This window comes from Hevea brasiliensis, chromosome 14 (genome assembly GCF_030052815.1).
Source record: "Hevea brasiliensis isolate MT/VB/25A 57/8 chromosome 14, ASM3005281v1, whole genome shotgun sequence".
Classification (NCBI taxonomy): domain Eukaryota; kingdom Viridiplantae; phylum Streptophyta; class Magnoliopsida; order Malpighiales; family Euphorbiaceae; genus Hevea; species Hevea brasiliensis.
Window position 1 is genome coordinate 9,873,283 of NC_079506.1, and position 19,398 is coordinate 9,892,680.

A 19,398-nucleotide genomic window follows, 5' to 3' on the forward strand; every position below is an offset into this window, starting at 1 on the left:
AGGCTCTAAGCTGAGTGCAAAAATTCAAAAGTCATGATGAGGATAGGGCTGTGTACGGTTCCTGACATATGCGGATTTATTGTGTAATTGGTGTGCCAATTTTCTTTTTAATATATATATAATTCTATTAAAATAATTTTTATCTTATTAAAATATTGAAAATATTATTATATTTAATAAATTCACTTATTGTTCTAATAATTATTATATTTATTAAATAATAATAACAATTAGTGTTTAGATTAATAATTGTTTTATTTATTATTTTAATAATTAACATGTAATATTTGAAAATTTTAGTGTATTGATTAGTTTGTTGATTAGTGAAATTGAAGTCGATATTATATGTTGAAATTGTAAGCATTAACGAGTATTTTTAGCAATAAACATTACAAAGACTTAATTACATAATTGAGTGAAAAATCAGTTGTTGAATGATTATTTGATTATATATATTAAAAGATGATTTTGATGGTACTTATAATAAAATAATCTAATAATGCTTTTAAAAAGTAAAAACTCATGAAAAATAATTATAAATTTAAGATTATAGAGGGAGTTTATTATTTTATAAAATTATTCTTTTCTACTTGATTCGTTGTTATATATTTATATTATTATATTTTTTTCTTAATAGATAGTTTATTGTTATATACAATAATTTCTTTTCCTCCAAATTAAATAAAATAGAAATTTTTGGAGATATGAAGAACCGAATTAAATCGAATTAAAGAATCGAACTAAATCAAATCGAAATAAAAAAGAAATCATTATTATAAGAACCAAATTGAACCGAACTGAAATTATTTTACTATTAATTCAATTTTAGTTCTTCAACAAGAATCAAATTGGAATCGAACTGAAATTGAACTAAATCAAAATTAGATCAAAGAATCGATTTTATACATATGTATTTTTTATATATTTTAGATATACTACATAGTTTCAATAAAATTATATATATTATATGCAATTAATATTATTATATATATAATTTAATTTATTATTAATTATAAGTGTATATGTGTAACATAATATTAGTTTTTATTATTTTTAATTATAAATATATAAAATTAGTTATTAATTATTTTATTAAATTACCTTTTTAATCATATAGTATATTTTATTGTTAAAAATTATATAATTAAAAAAAATATTAAATAATAAAATATATTTATTAAAATATATATTATAAAATGACTTAATTTATATATATATTATTTTAATCATGTCATAAATTCTGCCTGAAGGTAGGAGCACGAAACTCACTATCCGGATAAAGGAAAGGTCATCCCCTACCCGAAAGGGGCAGAGGACGACCAATGAGTGCAGCAAAGAAAATGGACTAAAACCACAAAAAGAGAAAAACCTTGAGAGAACTCTCTCTCTAATCACAGAATGGGAAAAAAACCTCGTGTAAATCTAAATTGGATGGCAAGGTGTGTAGGATTTGCATTCCATTGTCTATACTACTTGTATCAAATTCAACTAAAATTATTAGAACAAATACATAAAATCATTCTTCACTCCAGAATTTGATAGGTTAGGAAAAAAAAGGCGCAAACTTCCATAATAAAACACCCAACAGTGACTTAATTAAATTAAAAAAAAAAGAAAAGATAGAGATAAGGTAAAAGGATTAATTAAAAAAAAAAAATATATATATATATATATATATATATATATAATGAGATAATATGAGAAATACAAGTCAGTCTTTTTTCATCCAGTTAAAAAAAAAAAAGAATGGGTGTCTTTTTCATGGCCTCACTGGCCATCCCAAAAATTTAATTATGGATTCTAAAAAATTGGAGAACATCGGGTACCCGGTATAAAGTCACCATAGTGTATGCTTGAATCGGGTACCCGGTACAAGTCACCATCATGTATGCTTACTCGGGTACGCGGCAACAACGCACGTGCTCAGGTCAGACGCGGCATCGCATAAATTGCAGAGGCAATAGGAATTTGGACGCGCAGTACTATGGCAATCGCTCCCTCCTCTTACTGTCTGCTTACTTGTGAGCTGGAAGCAGAGATAACCGGAGCCCATAGTTTTTCATCGTCCATGGACTCCAATTCCCAACAAACAAGTTTCTTTTTCTCCCTTGCTGAGTTTATGGGACCTTTGACACTCGATAATGTGTCGATCGCTCAGCCTGATTATTAGGTGGACGCAGGGATAGTCGGAGCCAATACTTTTCCATCGTCCATGGACTTCAATTCCCAACAAACAGGTTCCTTTCTTCATCTTCTGCTTCGCTAGAGATTTATGCTCTTTAGTTTATCTTCTTGAATTTCGTTTGCTGGGAGATTCATTTTATTATTGTGCTTCAATTTTGATGTTAGAGTCCTCGTTAGGTTTCTCTGTGTATTGGATGGTCCCTATTCGTGGCTTGGATAACGTAAGGTTGCTTTTTCTTTTTCTTTTTTTTTTTTTAATGAAGTTGACCAGGAAAATTAAATAAATTCCCAGTGATAATAGAGAATACTAATTATGTGCAATTTGTTATATAGTTCTCGGATATATATTCTCGAATTGCAGGTAGTAATTCTCTTGCTAAACCTTGTGAACAAGCTGGGACCTCATGGTCTGACAGTAACCCTAATGTTTGGAGGTAAGGTATGAATTTTTGAAGTTGTATGTTTATTTGGAGGAAGGTTTTTTTAAAGGAGGTAAATTTTTGGACCTCCAATAACTTCACTTTTTCCTTATCTTCTATTACCTTCTTTTTAAAAAAATCTCCATACACTTCGCTGGGGCATCTGCTTATAGGAACACAACTCCGAATGGAAATTCTCTTTTTAGGCCTGTACCGAGGCAGGGGGGGCAGCAAACAGATGAGAGCTTGTTTGGAGGTAACTTTGATCTCTTTAAATATGTGTTTACTTCTGAAGGCATGTATTTTGGCATGCTTCTTGTTTTTATTTAGGCACCAAACAGCAGGACGGTGTCGCCACAGCATCTGCACTGATACCTAATTTTGTGCCATTTGTTATATAATTATTGGATATATGTTCTTCAGTTGCAGGACCTTGCGCACAAACTGGGACCTCTTCGTCTGGCCCTATACCTTCATCTTTGGGATCTTCGGGAGGAAGTGCTTGGAGGTAAAGTATGGGTTTTTAAAGTTGTGTGTTTGTTTGGGAGGAAGGTTTTTTAAAAGAGGTAAAGTTTTTGGAACTCCAAAAACCCCACTTTTTCCCTTTATCTTCTATTACCTTATTTTAAAAAACCTCCGTCTACTTCATCCAAACGTAGGCTTCAACCATCATTGCTTGGCAATGCCAGTGATGTAGTTAAGGCATCTGGAACAGCAAAACCAGGTGAAATTATTTCAGCTCTTTACAGGAATACAACTCTGAACGGAAATTCTCTTGTTAGGTCTGTTCCGACTAGCCAGGGGGGGCAGCAAACAAACAGGAGCTTGTATGAAGGTATCTTTCAATCTCTTTAAATATGTGTTTACTTCTGCAGGCATGTATTTAGGCATGCTTGTTATTTTTATTTAGGCGCCAAACAGCAGGACAACATCACCACATCATCTACACAGATACCCTCGCCTCAGCACAGTAAGTCCCCTCTGTGGCATCTTTTTTTTTTTAAAAAAAGGATGATAAAGAATAACAATTAATGCAATTTGTTATATGATTATTGGATATATATTCTCCAGTTACAGGTAGTTATCCTCTTGCCAAACCTTGCGAACAAGCGGGGACCTCATCGTCTGGCCCTGCAACTTTATCCTTGGAAGGAAGTGTCTCGAGGTAAGATATGGGCTTTTAAAATTGTGCGTTTGTTTGGGAGGAAGCTTCTTTAAAAGTGGTAAAGTCTTTGGACCTCCAAAAACCTCACTTTGTTCCTTATCTTCTATTACTTTAAAAAACCTCCATCTGCTTCATCCAAACATAGGCTCCAAGCATCATCACTTGGCAGCACCAGTGATGTTGATGAGGCATCTGGAACAACAAAACCTGGTGAAATTGTTTCTACTGCTTATAGGAATACAACTAATGGAAATTCTCTTGTTAGGTCTGGATCGACTAGCCAGGGAGGGCAGCAAACAAATGGGAGCTTGTATGGAGGTGTCTTTTTATCTTGTTAAATATGTGTTTACTTCTGCAAGCATGTATTTAGGTATGCTGCTTGTTTTTATTTCGATGCCAAACAGCAGGACAGCGTCGCCACAGCATCTGCACTGATGTCCTAGCCTCAGCTCCAAAGAACAAATTCCCTCTTCCGTTAACATTGCATCTCAAGCCCATCCTTCCCACTTCACATCCTTCCTTCTGTGACAGATAGTTCTGCTACATAACCTTTCCACACCCCACTGCACAATGGGTCCCCTCTATCACAAATCTTTTTTTCCCAATATTTATATCTTAGTCTGTTCCTCTATTAGGGTCCTGCTGCATCTGCACCGGTTCTGTTTAGATTTGTTCCTCTTTAAATTGCTTAGATCTGTTTGGTTTATATATACTCTGCACATGTTTGGTTCTGTTTATTTTTGGTTTATGTATATACTCTGTTTATGTTTGGGTTCTGCTACCACTTTCCAAATGAATTTCTGAGATCTATTAATCATTGGGTCTTATAGAGGAATACAAGGGCTGTTATGTTTAAGTTTGGTTTATATGTATTTCTAGTCTTTTATAGAGGAACACATGTTTTGTTTATGTTTTATGTTTGTGGTTTGAGTTGAAATTTATATTCTGCTTTAATATAGTGGAACACATGTTTTAAGGGCTGATATTTTTAGTTTTGTTTATGGTTGAAATTTATCGAGGAACACATGTTTTAGCATAGATCTGTTTATGGTTGAAATTTTTATTTTCTGTTTGTACCATTGTTATATATTCTGTTTATATATAGCAGAATTTTAGCATTCTCTGAGTTGAAGTTATGTTTTAACATATATTTTTGTTCTTTAAATTTAGGATATTTTCAGACATCAACAGTTAATAGTGTTGAAGCTGTAGAGAGTTGTAAAGATGCTACTGTTTCTCAACCATCTGAAACTACTCAGCGATCTAGTAATTCTGGTTTTGATAAGTCAACGACACCAATCAATCCCTCCCAATTTGTGGCAGAAAATATAGAGCCCACCTCTAGTCTTCCTCCAACTAGTCAATTGGGAAAGAAAAGGAAGTTGACGTCGTCTGTTTGGGATCATTTTGGTAGAGTTAATTGCAATGGGAATGATTGGGCAATTTGTCATCATTGTAAGTCAAGGCTTAAGGCTAATAGCAAAAATGGCACCAAGTCTTTGCATAATCACCTAGAGAAGTGTGGGAAGAAAAACAATCAAGACATAGCCAAATGTCTAGAGAAGCAAAAACAAATCTCTTTACAATTTGGGAATTTTACATTTGATCAAGAAAAATCAAGAAGAGAGTTGGCATGTGCTATCATATTACATGAGTATCCACTCTCAATTGTTGAACATGTGGGATTTAAAAAGTTTGTTGCTAGTCTTCAACCACTCTTCGAAATGGTTTCTAGAAATACTATTGAGAAAGATATTTTGAATATCTATGCTATTGAGTTTGAAAAGTTATACAATGTGTTCAAGAAACTCGAGTGTCGAATAGCAATCACCACTGATATGTGGACATCAAATCAAAAGGAAGGTTTCATGTCTATCACTGCACATTATATTGATGAGTCTTGGGTGTTACAAAATCGCATTTTACGGTAATTTGCTTATCTTTCTTAAAATGTTTAAATGCTTATTCTTTTTTGTTAATTTTTCTTATTTCTCTTCATTGTTGATATGTAGATTTGTTCATGTGCTAGCACTGCATACTAAGGAAGAACTTGAAGGACATTTGATGGATGCTTTTAGCAAGTGGGATATTTTGACAAAAATTTCTACAATCACTGTAGACAATTACACCAATGATGGTGTGGTTCCTATTATTGATGATAAATTGTACAGTGATCTTTTATGTGATGGGCCTATATTGTGTACGAGGTATTATGTGCATATTGTGAATCTTGCTATAAAGGATGGGTTATCCATTATTGAGAATTCACTTGTAAGAATTAGGGTTACTGTAGCTTTTTGGTCAGACACTCCTCAACGAGTGAAAACATTTGAAGAAATGGCAAAAGAATTGAAGATTTCTTGTGAGAAAAAGTTGAGTTTAGATTGTAGAACTCATTGGAAATCAACATATTTGATGCTTGAAACAGCAATTGGATATAAGGATGTCTTTCCTAGGTTGAGAATTAGGGAAAAAAATTATACGAGCGTGCCAACTGATGATGATTGGGAAATGGCAAAAATGGTTTTAGAAAAGTTAGAAACTATTCGTAGCATCTCTAAAATATCTGTTGGGAGAAAATATCCAACTTCTAATTGTTATTTCGTTCCCATTTGTCATTTGAGAAGTTCAATGGTGGATTGGATGAAGTCTGATAATGAGGTTATAAAGACCATGTCTAGTAAAATGTTTGATTATCTTCAGAAATATTGGAAGGTGGTTCGTGATGTTTTGTCTATAGCTGTCATATTGGATCCTCGGTATAAGATGAGAGTGTTTGAATACTTTTTTCCTATGATTTATGGTGATGATGCATCGAGTGAGATTGAGCAAGCTAAAACAACTTGTTATAATTTGCTTAGCAATTACCAATGTCGAGTTTCCGAGCCAAAATCTCATTTCATATCTTTAGTTCCACCTATTCCAATGTTAGAAAGTCAAGGTTCTTTAAAGAAAGATTGGAGCAATCTAGTTGCCTTTCTTAGCTCTTCCTCCAGTAGTGTTCATGTGAAATCTGAATTAAATTATTATCTTGAGGAGAGTCTTTTTCCATGCATGCAAGATTTTGAATTTGATATTCTTAATTGGTGGAAGACAAATGGGATAAAATATCCCACATTACAAAAGATTGCTCGAGATTTCTTAGCTATGCTTGTGTTTACGAATGTATCCAAGTCTGCTTTTAGTATTGGTGGTAGAGTTCTTAGTGTTCATCAAAGTAGACTTTGTCAGGATACTTTGTAAGCGTTGATGTGCTCACAAAATTGGTTATGTGCTGAAAGTGAAGGTAATTGTAAAATTGAACTCTTTTAATTTTATTTTCTTTATTTTAAATGTAAAGTTAACAAATGTTTAAAATGTTTTTTTTTTCTCTCTCTTTTAATGTTTAGCTTCTTGTTCAATTGCGGAATCAAGTTGTTTATATGATGTCGACGAGGATGTAGATTAAAGTAAGCATTTCACAATTTTAATACGTGTAAGTTTTATTTCCTAAATTTTTGCGCATAATTGTTATTATTATAATATATATTGTTTTAAAGTGTAATATTCTTTTTTTTTTTTGTTTTTGAAGGAAATCTTGGACTTTGGATATTGGAACTTGAAGATTATGTTTCTATGAAGTTTTAAGTATTTTAGATGATTAGACATTAGTGTTACGTTTATGAGCTATTTATTTATTACAATTTGTAGTTAAATTTTAATGTGTTTGGTACAATTTATGAAGAACTTCTTTCTATCATGATTATGATGAATTTGAGCTCTAATTCATGTATTATACTTCTTTAAATTATGTAAATTTTGTTGAATTTAGTATGATTAGTTTTTATGATTGATTTTGTTTATTTATTTTTTTTTTTGTGATTTATTTGATGAAATTATTGTGTGAAATGAAATTGTATTATTATTTTTATTAAGTTTTAAAATCCAGAATTTTCCTTTGCTATGCTTTTTAAATATTTTGGATTCAGATTTGGTACGGAATCGAGAACCCCTGCATTATATTTACAGTAAAATTGCAAAAAATAATCAAGTTTGAGTAGTACGATGTTAATAGTAAATGGAGTTTGGGACGGGTATAAGTGGTAAAAGAAAAATTCTAATCGGATTGGAAACGGGTATGAATATTTATTCCTAAGCTAGTTATTAGAAAGGCGATTTTGATTCTGAATCAAAATTATAATTCTTTTTGCAATAGCCTTATAGCATTATTAAGGACTGCGGGATAAAATTTTAGAATTTTTCGAGCTAGTTTGGTTGAATTTTTGAAAAATATTAGTTTTAAAACTTGTAGCTGAATTTCTTATTTACTTGAGTTTGCCTGGTTTAGCGGGCCTAGAAGGGGCCATATGATATTGTTGAGATGTGGATTTGAGATGTGTGATTTTAGAAGTATTGTTTAAACCACTTTGCAGGTTGGGTAGGTCCTAGGTACAGGAGAAATTTTACTAGATTTTCAACATAAATTAGAGTGTGTTTGACTCTTTAAAGTCTTGTTTTGAGTTAATTATGATAAATTTATAATACAATTGTTTAGGTGAGTCGAGTCAGCCTTCCTTCTTCGTCCAACTACTACGGTAGCTTTTGGTGTACTGTGAGTAAATATTGATTTTATTTATAATTTCAATATTATTTTATGATTCAAGGCATGTTCATGCATTACTTATACATATATGTATATAGTTAAATATTACAAAACCAGATTTTATACAAATCCATTACATCCAGAATTAGTCCATCAGACCCATCCACTTCTAACCAAAATCATCACCTTGAATTACAAAAACAGGAATTTTAGGGCCTAGGATCCCCACTGGATTCTAGTGTAAAAATTCAAAGGCGAAGGACTGAAGGCCTAGGATCCCCACTGGATTCTAGTGCAAAATTACCATTGGCCCCACTGGTCAATGTGAAAAATTATCACCACAGTGAAGTCCTCTTTGCTTCAGTTGGTGCCAATAGGTCCTTAGAACATTTCCAAACCCGTTGTCTTTCGAAGAAATTCAGGCAACAAGTTCTCAACGGTCTTCCTCAAGAGATCCGCGAGCAGATCCTATAAAATATCATCCAGTCCAGAATCAAAGAACAGCTGGATGTTTTCCAAAAAGGTCTCAATTTTACAAAAAGCAATCAGCAAGGTCACAATGGATGGTCATGGGAATGGGAGTACTACTCAAAACCCCGTTTTCATCGCACTCAGGAACATCCTAACAGATATCCTCTGTGCTATTCAGACTGTGAACACAGCTTAGATTTCAGCATTTCCCGCTTCAAAACCACTCAGATGTCTTGTACCCGATATCTAGACGCCCGAGAACTATTCAAATGGGGCATGTTAGCTGGAGTCCGAGTTACGAAATCTGATTATGAAATGACAAGGTTTTTGGGAAATAAAGTCCTTCAAGAAGTAAGAAGACTATTATTCTTCCTAAAACCAGTCAACATACAAATTATTTCAACACCTCCAGAAGTATTAGCAAATGGAGAGCTACAACAAGCGATCCATTACTTCTACCTGGATACAAAACAGCCTCCTCTCTATCATCTTCCGGATTGGCCATGCAATCATGAAGACTATTTCGTCCAACTCAACAAATGGCGAGCAAAGACAGTTGTCGATAACTGGCGAAAACACCGATATCCAGAATATGCACTAATCCATACGGGTACATACTCTCGGATATTTGTTCATTATAAACATTTGCCAGCTCCAAAACGCTTTCATATTGAAACAAGGTATGAAAATTACATGGTTCAGTATGAAAGTCATTACGACTTATCTTCTGTCTCGTCAAATGAAGAAACAAGTGACGATGAGGAGACATGGCACAACTTACAAAACATGATGGAAGGATAAAAGAGTGGTCCCAGCTCCACCCCATAAAAAAAAAAAAAGGAAATAGAAAAAGAAAAAGAAAAGAAAAAGAAAAAGAAAAAGAAAAGAAAAGAAAAAAATTTTAAGACCGGCAAAAGAAATTTATAGCGGCAAAATTATCCATCTTGCTTTTTATTCTCTTTATTTTCCATTCTACTTTTATTTTTACTCTTTGAAATTTTGCACTTTTACCTTTCTCTTCATTTTCCTTTATTTTTGTAATCATTTTTACTTTGTTCTCTTTTCCTTTATTTCAAAACCAGACAGGACACTGTTCACCTGTCATATATTGTACTGTTCACTTTTTACTATTTGCATGTGAAGGAGACAAGAAGCACTGTTCACACGTGAAGGCATCAAGTGGCAGACACTGTTCAAATCCTACAAAATTACAAAACTGCCCCGGGATACTTCTATATAAGGAGTCACTCATCCAAGGCAAAGGGAGGCCACTTCAAAGGAACAAAAGCTTACCCAAGCTTCTCCCTCTTCAAGCTTCTCCCTTTCATATATATATATATATATATATATATATATATATATATAATTCAGCTTTTAAAATCAAAATCAATTCAGTTAACGAGGTAATCATATATTTTTTAATATATTTATTTTTTGACAAATAGTTAATATTTCGTAAATATTAAAAAGATAATTATAGATTTATAAAAAAAAATTATATATTATATTACTTGAATATTTTTATAGAAAATTTAAAAATGTTAATAAAATTTATGTAAATATAATTTAATAAATGTTAAAGTTTTATTTTAAATAAGTAAAAATTAATTTTATTTATTTATTTATTTATTTATATTAATAGGTATTATGTTTAATTATTTCTAATTAATTTATATATATTTAATTAATTTTAATGACTCACTAATTGAACAATTGGCCATTGATTAAACCATCATTCACTCGGTTTTTTTGCTGAATCAACTTCTAATATAGGTTTAATAACACTGCTGTGATTTCTAATATGTGCCCCAATAACTAGAAGATTTTGGAATTTTGCAATTTGATAACTGAGGATGGCAACTTATTAGCAATTAAGTTTGATTTATGAGATTTGAGCTAAATCTTTATTAAAATTAAATCAATCCTTTCATTTCAAAAGAGAGTGGAAAAGGGAGGGATCTAAGTGTAAGGGGGTTAAAAAGTTTAAGTAGTAATATATAAATTCCAGGGGCTAAAGGGGATATTTTGTAATTATTTTCTATTTATGTAATTTTGGGATGTGATGGCTCAAGCATAGTGATGTCTCCTCCTGTCACACCTCATTGTGTTCCTAATGCTCTTTAGGGGGGAGTGACTAGTCGGCAAGTGCTGGGCCCGAAAGTCACCAGTTGGTGAGTCCTTATTCCTTCACTGCTTATAGGTTTCCCCCCTGCCTACAAGTGAATGTGAGGAATCCCTATTTCATTGTATTGATTATGATATTCGAATGAAATAAGTAGCCCGTTCTTGATATATCGGTGCCTCGTTATTCTTGATGCTTGAGATGCTTGTGTATATATTATTGCCCCGTTGCTTGATGTGTCGGTTATGCCTGTGGGGCGTACTTATATGAGACTTGGTGGGAGAATTTCCCTTAATTGGCTTGTTAAAGCCCTATCCTAATGAAATACCCTTTTGATGTGCAGATCATTGTGAGAATCTACTGGCTGACTTGTCTTGAAAGAGTTCAAGCCAAGCGCCGCACGGTCCCAAGTTTGTGCTAAAACCTGGACCCGTGACAGTTGGTATCAGAGCAACCACCGATCCATGAATGGTGGAGAGCATGAAGGAATCTACTGTGCAAGTATTACCACCGTAGAGAAAAGGGATCGAAGTGATTTCACTAAAGGCAATAGATGTTTCATTGATTGTCACGCCAAGCACTCTAAAAATGAGTAGGCAGGGTGACTGAGTTCCTCCCATTGATTGTCACGCCAAGCGCTCTGAGAGGAGTAGGCAGGGTGACTGAGTTACACATCGGTTGAGAATACAGGCTGTTGCACGCTCCTTTAGTTGCATCTTTTGGAGAGAGGGTAATGATCCCAAGTGGGATGCTACACACTCCATCAGCTGCATCTTTTGGAGAGAGTGTAATGACCTTATGATAATTTTGAGGGGGCTAGCAATAGAGCTTGAGTCAGTCTGCCTTCCTCTTTGAGCAATGAGAAAATTGAATATCATTGGCTATAGTAGCCTAGCTATATCGGGTGAGGGTGAGCCAATAGAGCTTGAGGCCACCCAAAATCCCGTACTTGCAGGAAATATCTTTTAGCTATGATGGCTAAGCTTTCTAAGGGTGAGGGTGAGCCAATAGAGCTTGAGGCCTCCCAAAATCCCATGTTTACATGAAATACCTTCTGGCTATGTTAGCCATGCTTTCCAAGGGTGAGGGTGAGCCAATAGAGCTTGAGGCCATCAGAAATCCCATTTCTTTTACAGGAAAGGATTAATCAAGCGACTTGGAGAACATATGCGAGAGCTTAAAGCAGTTGCTTATCATGTAAAAAAAAAGACTGTGGAAAATTTAAAGCCTATTACCACTCCTCACAATTCTCTTGTAGGGACTGTGGTCGAGATTAGCAATGAGGTCGAGGATACCAAGAATACAATTTTAAGGTGAACTGCTGGTAAGCACTACCAATAATCCTAATATGAGGAAATTTCGAAACTAAAGGCTTTAGTGGTACTCACAATGCGAGAGAACTAAAGGAGGGCAAACTATGGTGGCATGATAAAGTGGAAGGAATAATCATAGAACTGGATGCACTATCCTTACCTTATGCAGGTAGCACATAACACATAATGCGGGTTAAATGAGATACAACAGATAGATCCAATCCAGGAATATGTGAGGACATTTGTGACTCTCATGCTAAGATAGTAAGGGTATGGTAAAGTAGACGTGAAACTTTGGTAAAGAATGAGTTAATGAGATGTAAGTGAAGGAGCTAAATAAGAGCTCGATCATGATAGAAAAGTCGAGACAACTACCCTAGAAAATGGGGCAAGGCTTTAAGTGGGGGAGTAATCCAAAAACAACTCCATTCTGAGAGAAATAAAGGGAGATAAGCTAACCAACCGGGGAAGAGAACAATATTGTGCAAGATTGTAGAGTAATCAATACTAGAGATCAAACAACTTAACAGTAGCTAAAACTAACTACCAAAAAAAGGAGACCGACCTTATGCAATGCTTACAAGTTATACTACCATCTGCGGGAGGTATTTTGTGATTATCCCGACAAGTTGTGGTGGTCCACCTTGATGATAACATGGTATATACGTACACTTTAGAGGAATATCTCTACTTAGCTTTGAGAAGGTGTAAGAGAATAAACTCTTTTACAAGAGAGAGAAAGGCATGTCAAAGCAACCCAAAGTCAAATTCTTCAAGCATATGTTTAACAAAGGCAATATTCCTCAAGCATACAGACTTATGAAGAAGTGGACATATGAAAGCCAAGGGCCATAAGCAGCTCACAAGGAGTGCCAACGAGTATAAGAGACAAACATGAAATCATTGTCGTGACCTGGTATTATAACTATAAACTTCTTGTTATGCCTTTTAGACTAACAAATACTTTGGCTACTTGTTGCACTATAGCAAACCAGGTGTTCTGGAAGACGCAAGTCAACTTACTAAGCTATGGATCCCAACAGAGTAAAGATCACACCACATCCTACTTCCTAAAGGAGTGGGATTATAATGGAGAGAAGGCAAGGGCCTAATTAGAATAAGCATTAAATCAGATGAAGGATTCGGCAAAGGAACACCAACAGCCACAAGAATTGCAAGCTGAAGATCAAATGACGATAATACGACTACCAAACCAACTACACCTCCTTCGCAATCAAAATAAGAGACTAATTCACAAGGATAAGAAGCCAATGTCACTGATTATCGAGGTCGACTAGCTAACTTGCAAAGCAGAGTTATCAAAATGGATGAAGATTCAATCACTTTGCCATGCTACTAGTACAAAGCAACACCATGCAGAAGAGATGGATCCTAGCTGTGATAAACTCGCCAGATTAGCTTTCATTCACACAGCACTATTCAACTAAGCTATAGAAGAAATCCTACCAGAGCAAGCTATCAAAACCACCCAGTGTCAGGCATACAAGGAGTACCTCATCAAATTAGAAACAGACATCCAACCACAAAGTCAGTACAGTGGAGAGTTCTTGCAAGTGCAATCCTGGTAGTAAATACGCACTGCACTCTTTTTCCTTCACTAGGGTTTTTTCCCACTGGGTTTTACTTGGTCAAGGTTTTTTAATGAGGCAGTATCCCATTGCGTATCTTACAACCGCATGCACAGAAGATTGAAGAGTTGCCATAAGCTTAGTCGACGAGGACGTCGACCATTCAAGTGGGGGAGAATGTAAGGGGGTTAGAAAGTTTAAGTAGTAATATGTAAATTCCAGGGGCTAAAGGGGATATTTTGTAATTATTTTCTATTTATGTAATTTTGGGGTGTGATGGCTCAAGCATAGTGATGTCTCCTCCTGTCACACCTCATTGTGTTCCTAATGCTCTTTAGGGGGGAGTGACTAGTCGGCAAGTGCTGGGCCCCACAGTCACCGGTTGGTGAGTCCTTATTCCTTCACTGCTTGTAAGTTTCCCCCCCTGGCTACAAGTGAATGTGAGGAATCCCTATTTCATTGTATTGATTATGATATTCGAATGAAATAAGTAGCCCGTTCTTGATATATAGGTGCCTCGTTATTCTTGATGCTTGAGATGCTTGTGTATATATTATTGCCCCGTTACTTGATGTGTCGACTGTGCCTGTGGGGCTTACTTATATGAGACTTGGTGGGAGAATTTCCCTTAATTGGCTTGTTAAAGCCCTATCCTAACGAAATACCCTTTTGATGTGCAAATCATTGTGAGAATCTCCTGGCTGACTTGTCTTGAAAGAGTTCAAGCCAAGTGCTGCACGGTCCCAAATTAGTGCTAAAACCTGGACCCCTGACAACTGAGGATGGCAACTTATTAGCAATTAAGTTTGATTTATGAGATTTGAGCTAAATCTTTATTAAAATTAAATCAATCCTTTCATTTTAAAAGAGAGTGGAAAAGGAAGGGATCTAAGGGGCTTAATTTCATCCAGCTTCCAGGTCAAGTATTCAACCAAATCTAATTAGGGAACATACAAATGGGTTTCATAAAATTGTAATTACTAAATATTATTTTAAAATTTAATAATTAAATTACTTATATAATTAATTTTTATTAACTTATCATTTCATGTAATATACTTACATGAAATCACAATTTCATAATATAAATTTTCTTAGTACAAAGTTTTCTTTTTTGCCTACATGCCAAAATGTAGTGTCGTTAATGGAAGTTGATGAAATTGGAGCAACCGGCGGCAAAGCTGCCCTACTCAAAGGACGTCAAAGTAGCTTTACGTATACAGTTAAAATGGCAACTACAAGAAATCACATCAACCTATCTTAAAATTTAATTGTTAAAATTGATAGCTTTATTATATATATATATATATATATATATATATATAAATAGAGTGAATATACACTCCATGGCTGTATCCCAAGTCTGGCAAAAGCTTTAAGGCTTCTGTTGGTAACCCGCATTGGATTCTAAGATGAAATTCAAATACAAAAGTGAAATCATTTTCCCAATCAACTGAGAATTTGATAACTCGAGAGAAATTTGATGACACGTGAGTTCAGCATGCCATGGAAAGAAAGAAATTTTCTACGCAAAGAGAAAACTCCATTTCTTCAGCTGGCCCGTCCGCTTGGGACATGGTTTGACACGTGTTATGCAATCCTCAACCTTACCGTCCATTCAAATCGTTACATAAACTCAAATTAATGGTGATAAAAGTCAATTATTACACCAATAACAGTGAGATACAAGCTTGATTTAAAGAAAATAAATAAAATTAGATATTAAAAAATTAAGGGATTCAATAAATTGAAAAAAATAACGAGATTTATCTCAATTATTCTGTAGTTATTTCTATAATTGGTGAATTTCAATTTTTGAATTGTAATTAGAGTCAAATAAATTGGAAAAATTAAAATAAAAGAATAAAACCAAAATAAATATACAATGAAATAAATTAAAAGTAATATTAGCATAATAATTTCATAGATTAGATTATATCAGATAGATAAATTAATTTAATGATTCAATAACTTAACCTTAGAGGAATGTAGCAATAGTATCATACTCAGTTGTCAAGCTTATTAAAAAAAAATTGGAATGCCTAATATTAGCTTCTTTAAAATATACCTTAATTTTAAAATTTGAAAAAAAAAATAGTATGGTACTTGTAAAGAAACAGCGTAATGGTACTGTTAAAGGAACAGTGTCAACTCTTTCCATTTTAGGATAATAATATTTTTAATACTCAACAATGATTTAGATTTTACTTCATATGGTAAAAATTATATAAAATTTTTTTAAGAGCTAATCAAAATTAGACAAAAATAGATTGAAAAAGTTAAAAATGGAACTATAAACCAAAATATTAAAGAACTAAATTGAAATATTCAATTGAATCAGAATTAAATTAAAAATTCAACTATATTTAATTTGATTTCATGTTATAGTAAAAATAAAAATAGAATCAGACCTAAACTTTTGCAATTAAAAATATTAATTTAATTTTAAATTGATTTTTTATATTGTGTTTTTAAATTTTATTATTTTACTAATAATTTCGAACAGAATTCGTTGAAAGATGCTAGAATTGAAATTGATCAAATTAATTTTTATTTTTAATAAAGTTTTGTTAAAATTTTAAGGATTTTAATTATAAATAAAAATATTAAGACAAAAAGCTGTGACATGTTGGAATACGCAACCCTGCATGCAGATCTTATTAATGGGTATAAAAGAAAAGAAAAATAAATTCACTTCCAAATTAAAAATACTTGGATTCTAAAAAAAAAAAAATTAAGATAATCTTACAATATTCCTACCAAGCCTGTGTGAACGAAATGCGCTGACGTGTTAAAATAATGCTGTGGATCGATAGCCCAATAATTTCTTGCAAAGAATTAACTCTTAATTCTCTCTTTTTTTTCTTTTTTTATTTTTTCTAGAATGTTACTGTCGAGCACTGGGTGTGATCCTGATCTAGTACTTGGTATCGCAGCAGTTATTGACAACTTTGTTGTCATGTATTGTTGAGATATTGAGTGTAATATATATTTATTATTTTTAAGATATTAATTATTTTTATTAAGTTATTATAAAATAATGATAATATATTTTTAAAATATAATAAAATTTAAAATTTATATACAATGACTTTTAAAGATTTCTCTTAAAAACTTTTTATATAAATCAAATTTTGAAAAGACTAAAAGAGAAAAAGAAGTGTATTGGTCCTCTAGAATAACTTTTAAAAAGTTATCACTCATGCACATCTTATAATTTCTCTTATTAAGGGCTGGTTTAGATTGGTCCTTGGGCCATTGAGGGGGCCATCAAAAGTAGTTCAGATTCGCAGGTGTCCACAAGGACAGAGTCGGTCTCCCTATTGATGAACCGGAAATCTGATTGAAATTGGTGATTCAAATTCTTGGTCCGACCCAATTCAGATCGCTTTAGAAAAATAAAATAAAAATAAAAGTTTTTTAATTATTTAACACAGATTGAAGTGAAATCAAATAAAAAAAAAGTCCTTAAATCTAAATTAAAAATAAACCATTTCCTTGTGGTCCGGCTCAAGCCCAAGCCAAACATGGCTCCAAAACGGGACATGTGGGCATCCCTGCCATATGCCCGACATGCAACGGAATTCAGGTGGAACATAATCTATGCTAGATTTTCACTGCAAAGCATAACGAGACAGAAGAAGAGGAAAAAAAAGAGCTTAACAAACACAATCAGCATATATGGATGGATCATAACAAGACAGAGTAAGAAGCAGAACAACAGGAAATAAACATTCCTGAATATTATTACTGAATCACACAGCAGAACTGGAGCAAATTATAAAAGAAAAGAGCATAAGAAACAGATTTCTTTACCATATATAGCTTACAACATTATTATTTATATTACAGAGCAAAACATGAGTAAAGAAGCTGCTTGGCTTGTTGATTTACTGGCGCATATATATATACCTTAACCGGCCACTTGAACGACAATCTTGAACTCTACACCAGAGAATTCTTCCCGCTCTCTATATAACCGGATTGTGTCGCCAACTTTGAGGTCCCAATATCGAACAAACGCCAACCAGTCCCTGCAAGCGAGAACAGGCCTTGGGTGCCCATTTTTGCTAATGGATCACTCGAAACACCAGAAGAATCCGCCATGGTCCTTGACTGCAATAAGCATCCGATGACTGTCTTCGAAGTTTGGCAAAAGTTTCAAGGCCTCTGTTGGTATTGCTAGCCTTTTAGCAATATCTGTTTTGGTTAGAGGTTTGGTGAAAATGGTATTGGTAGCCATGAAGCGCTTTGCTGTTGCCGATGAGATGTAGCAAAAGGGAACAAAGGGAGAGTAAGCAAGCCAGAGTCAAATGCACCATGGACTTTTGTTAGCGATTGTGCGCATTTATATGTTGAAAATGGGGTTGGCTGGACGGGCGAAATTTTGGTAAAATTTTCTCTCTCCACGCAATTAACAAGAGTAAAATTAAAAATAAAAATTAATTTTTATCTTTTAAATATGATAAATAATTTTAAATAAAATAAAAAAATAAATATAACTACTATTTATGAATAAATAGAATAACATTTAAACATAATAGGTAATTATTATTTAAAAAAAAACTATTTTAAATAAGTAGGAAAAATTAAACATTATAAGACTCATTTATATTTATTTATATGTTTCTAATTAATTTATCATTTCATCTAGGTCATCATATATGGAATAATTACTATAATGTATAATTTTTTTCATTTTTCATAATTAAATTCATATGAAATGGCAAATAAATGAATGTGTTACACGTAAATAAATGTAGTTATTAAATTTAAAAATAAAAAAATATTAAATAATTATTTAATAATAATAATTTTAAAAGACTCAATAAAATATTAACTTATGCGTTAAGTAATTTGAAAAAAAAAAAAAAAAAAGTGAACCGAGAAATGAGATGGCTGGCTGGTCCGGTTAGGACGTGGTTCAGAAGAGCTTGTGCCATAGTTCAAGCACAATGGCGGAGCACCTAGTCGCCCCTGCTACTATGACTATGGACGCCATTGTCCCTTGCTTGAATCGGCCTGATGATCGTAGCGCGCACATGATGGACTCAGTGCCCAGCTTAAGCAACTACATGGTGGGTAGTTCAGGAGCTGCAACGCAAGACGAGGACACTATTATACAATTACTTCTTTCCCATATGACTTTTTAGTATTGATTTCTTATTTTAAAGGGTTTTGTCTTAATTAATAGCGTTGCTGATCAATTATTGTTATGGGTTTTATCAATTATCGATTTCTTTCTCTTTCTCTTTGAACTTTCGATTTTTTTTTTTTTTTAACTGCATTTACTTCATTGGTCCATTAAATGAATGGTTTTTGTCTGTCAACTGAGGTCTTGGCCTTTGTAGGAGTTAAATATTGATGGGATTTCCTCTGTTTAGAAGAACTGTTGTAGCAAATTCTAATGTGGTGAATAGCGGGGCGGTCCTACGTTGTAGGCAGGCCTCAGAAGTTTTCAAACTTACAATTTTATCTATAAACTTTAATAATTTTTTTTAAATTACTGTTTACCAAACCCTTATATATGCCTTGAGGGATGGAATGGAGACA

The 19,398-nt window shown here is 33.4% G+C and overlaps 1 protein-coding gene across 1 annotated transcript; it reads left to right on the forward strand.

Annotated features, from left to right (window-relative positions):
- The first annotated feature begins 1,984 nt into the window (after positions 1 to 1,984).
- On the forward strand, positions 1,985 to 7,216 carry LOC110643465 (zinc finger BED domain-containing protein RICESLEEPER 1). Its single transcript, XM_058134209.1, has 12 exons — positions 1,985 to 2,093; positions 2,181 to 2,237; positions 2,350 to 2,405; positions 2,518 to 2,618; positions 2,777 to 2,859; positions 3,027 to 3,111; positions 3,386 to 3,438; positions 3,514 to 3,573; positions 3,675 to 3,768; positions 4,034 to 4,086; positions 4,939 to 5,695; positions 5,781 to 7,216. The coding sequence occupies exons 1-12, from the start codon at positions 1,985 to 1,987 to the stop codon at positions 7,009 to 7,011; spliced, it is 2,739 nt and encodes a 912-aa protein (XP_057990192.1). The 3' UTR covers positions 7,012 to 7,216.
- Positions 7,217 to 19,398: the final 12,182 nt, after the last annotated feature.

What these genes read in the sequence shown, in the direction of transcription:
- LOC110643465 (XM_058134209.1), top strand. Translation starts at nt 1,985, where the DNA reads ATGGCAATCGCTCCCTCCTCTTACTGTCTGCTTACTTGTGAGCTGGAA. An exon ending in CTTCAATTCCCAACAAACAG is followed by an intron (nt 2,238 to 2,349) that starts GTTCCTTTCTTC and finishes TTTTGATGTTAG; the next exon opens with AGTCCTCGTTAGGTTTCTCT. An exon ending in AAATGGGAGCTTGTATGGAG is followed by an intron (nt 4,087 to 4,938) that starts GTGTCTTTTTAT and finishes CTTTAAATTTAG; the next exon opens with GATATTTTCAGACATCAACA.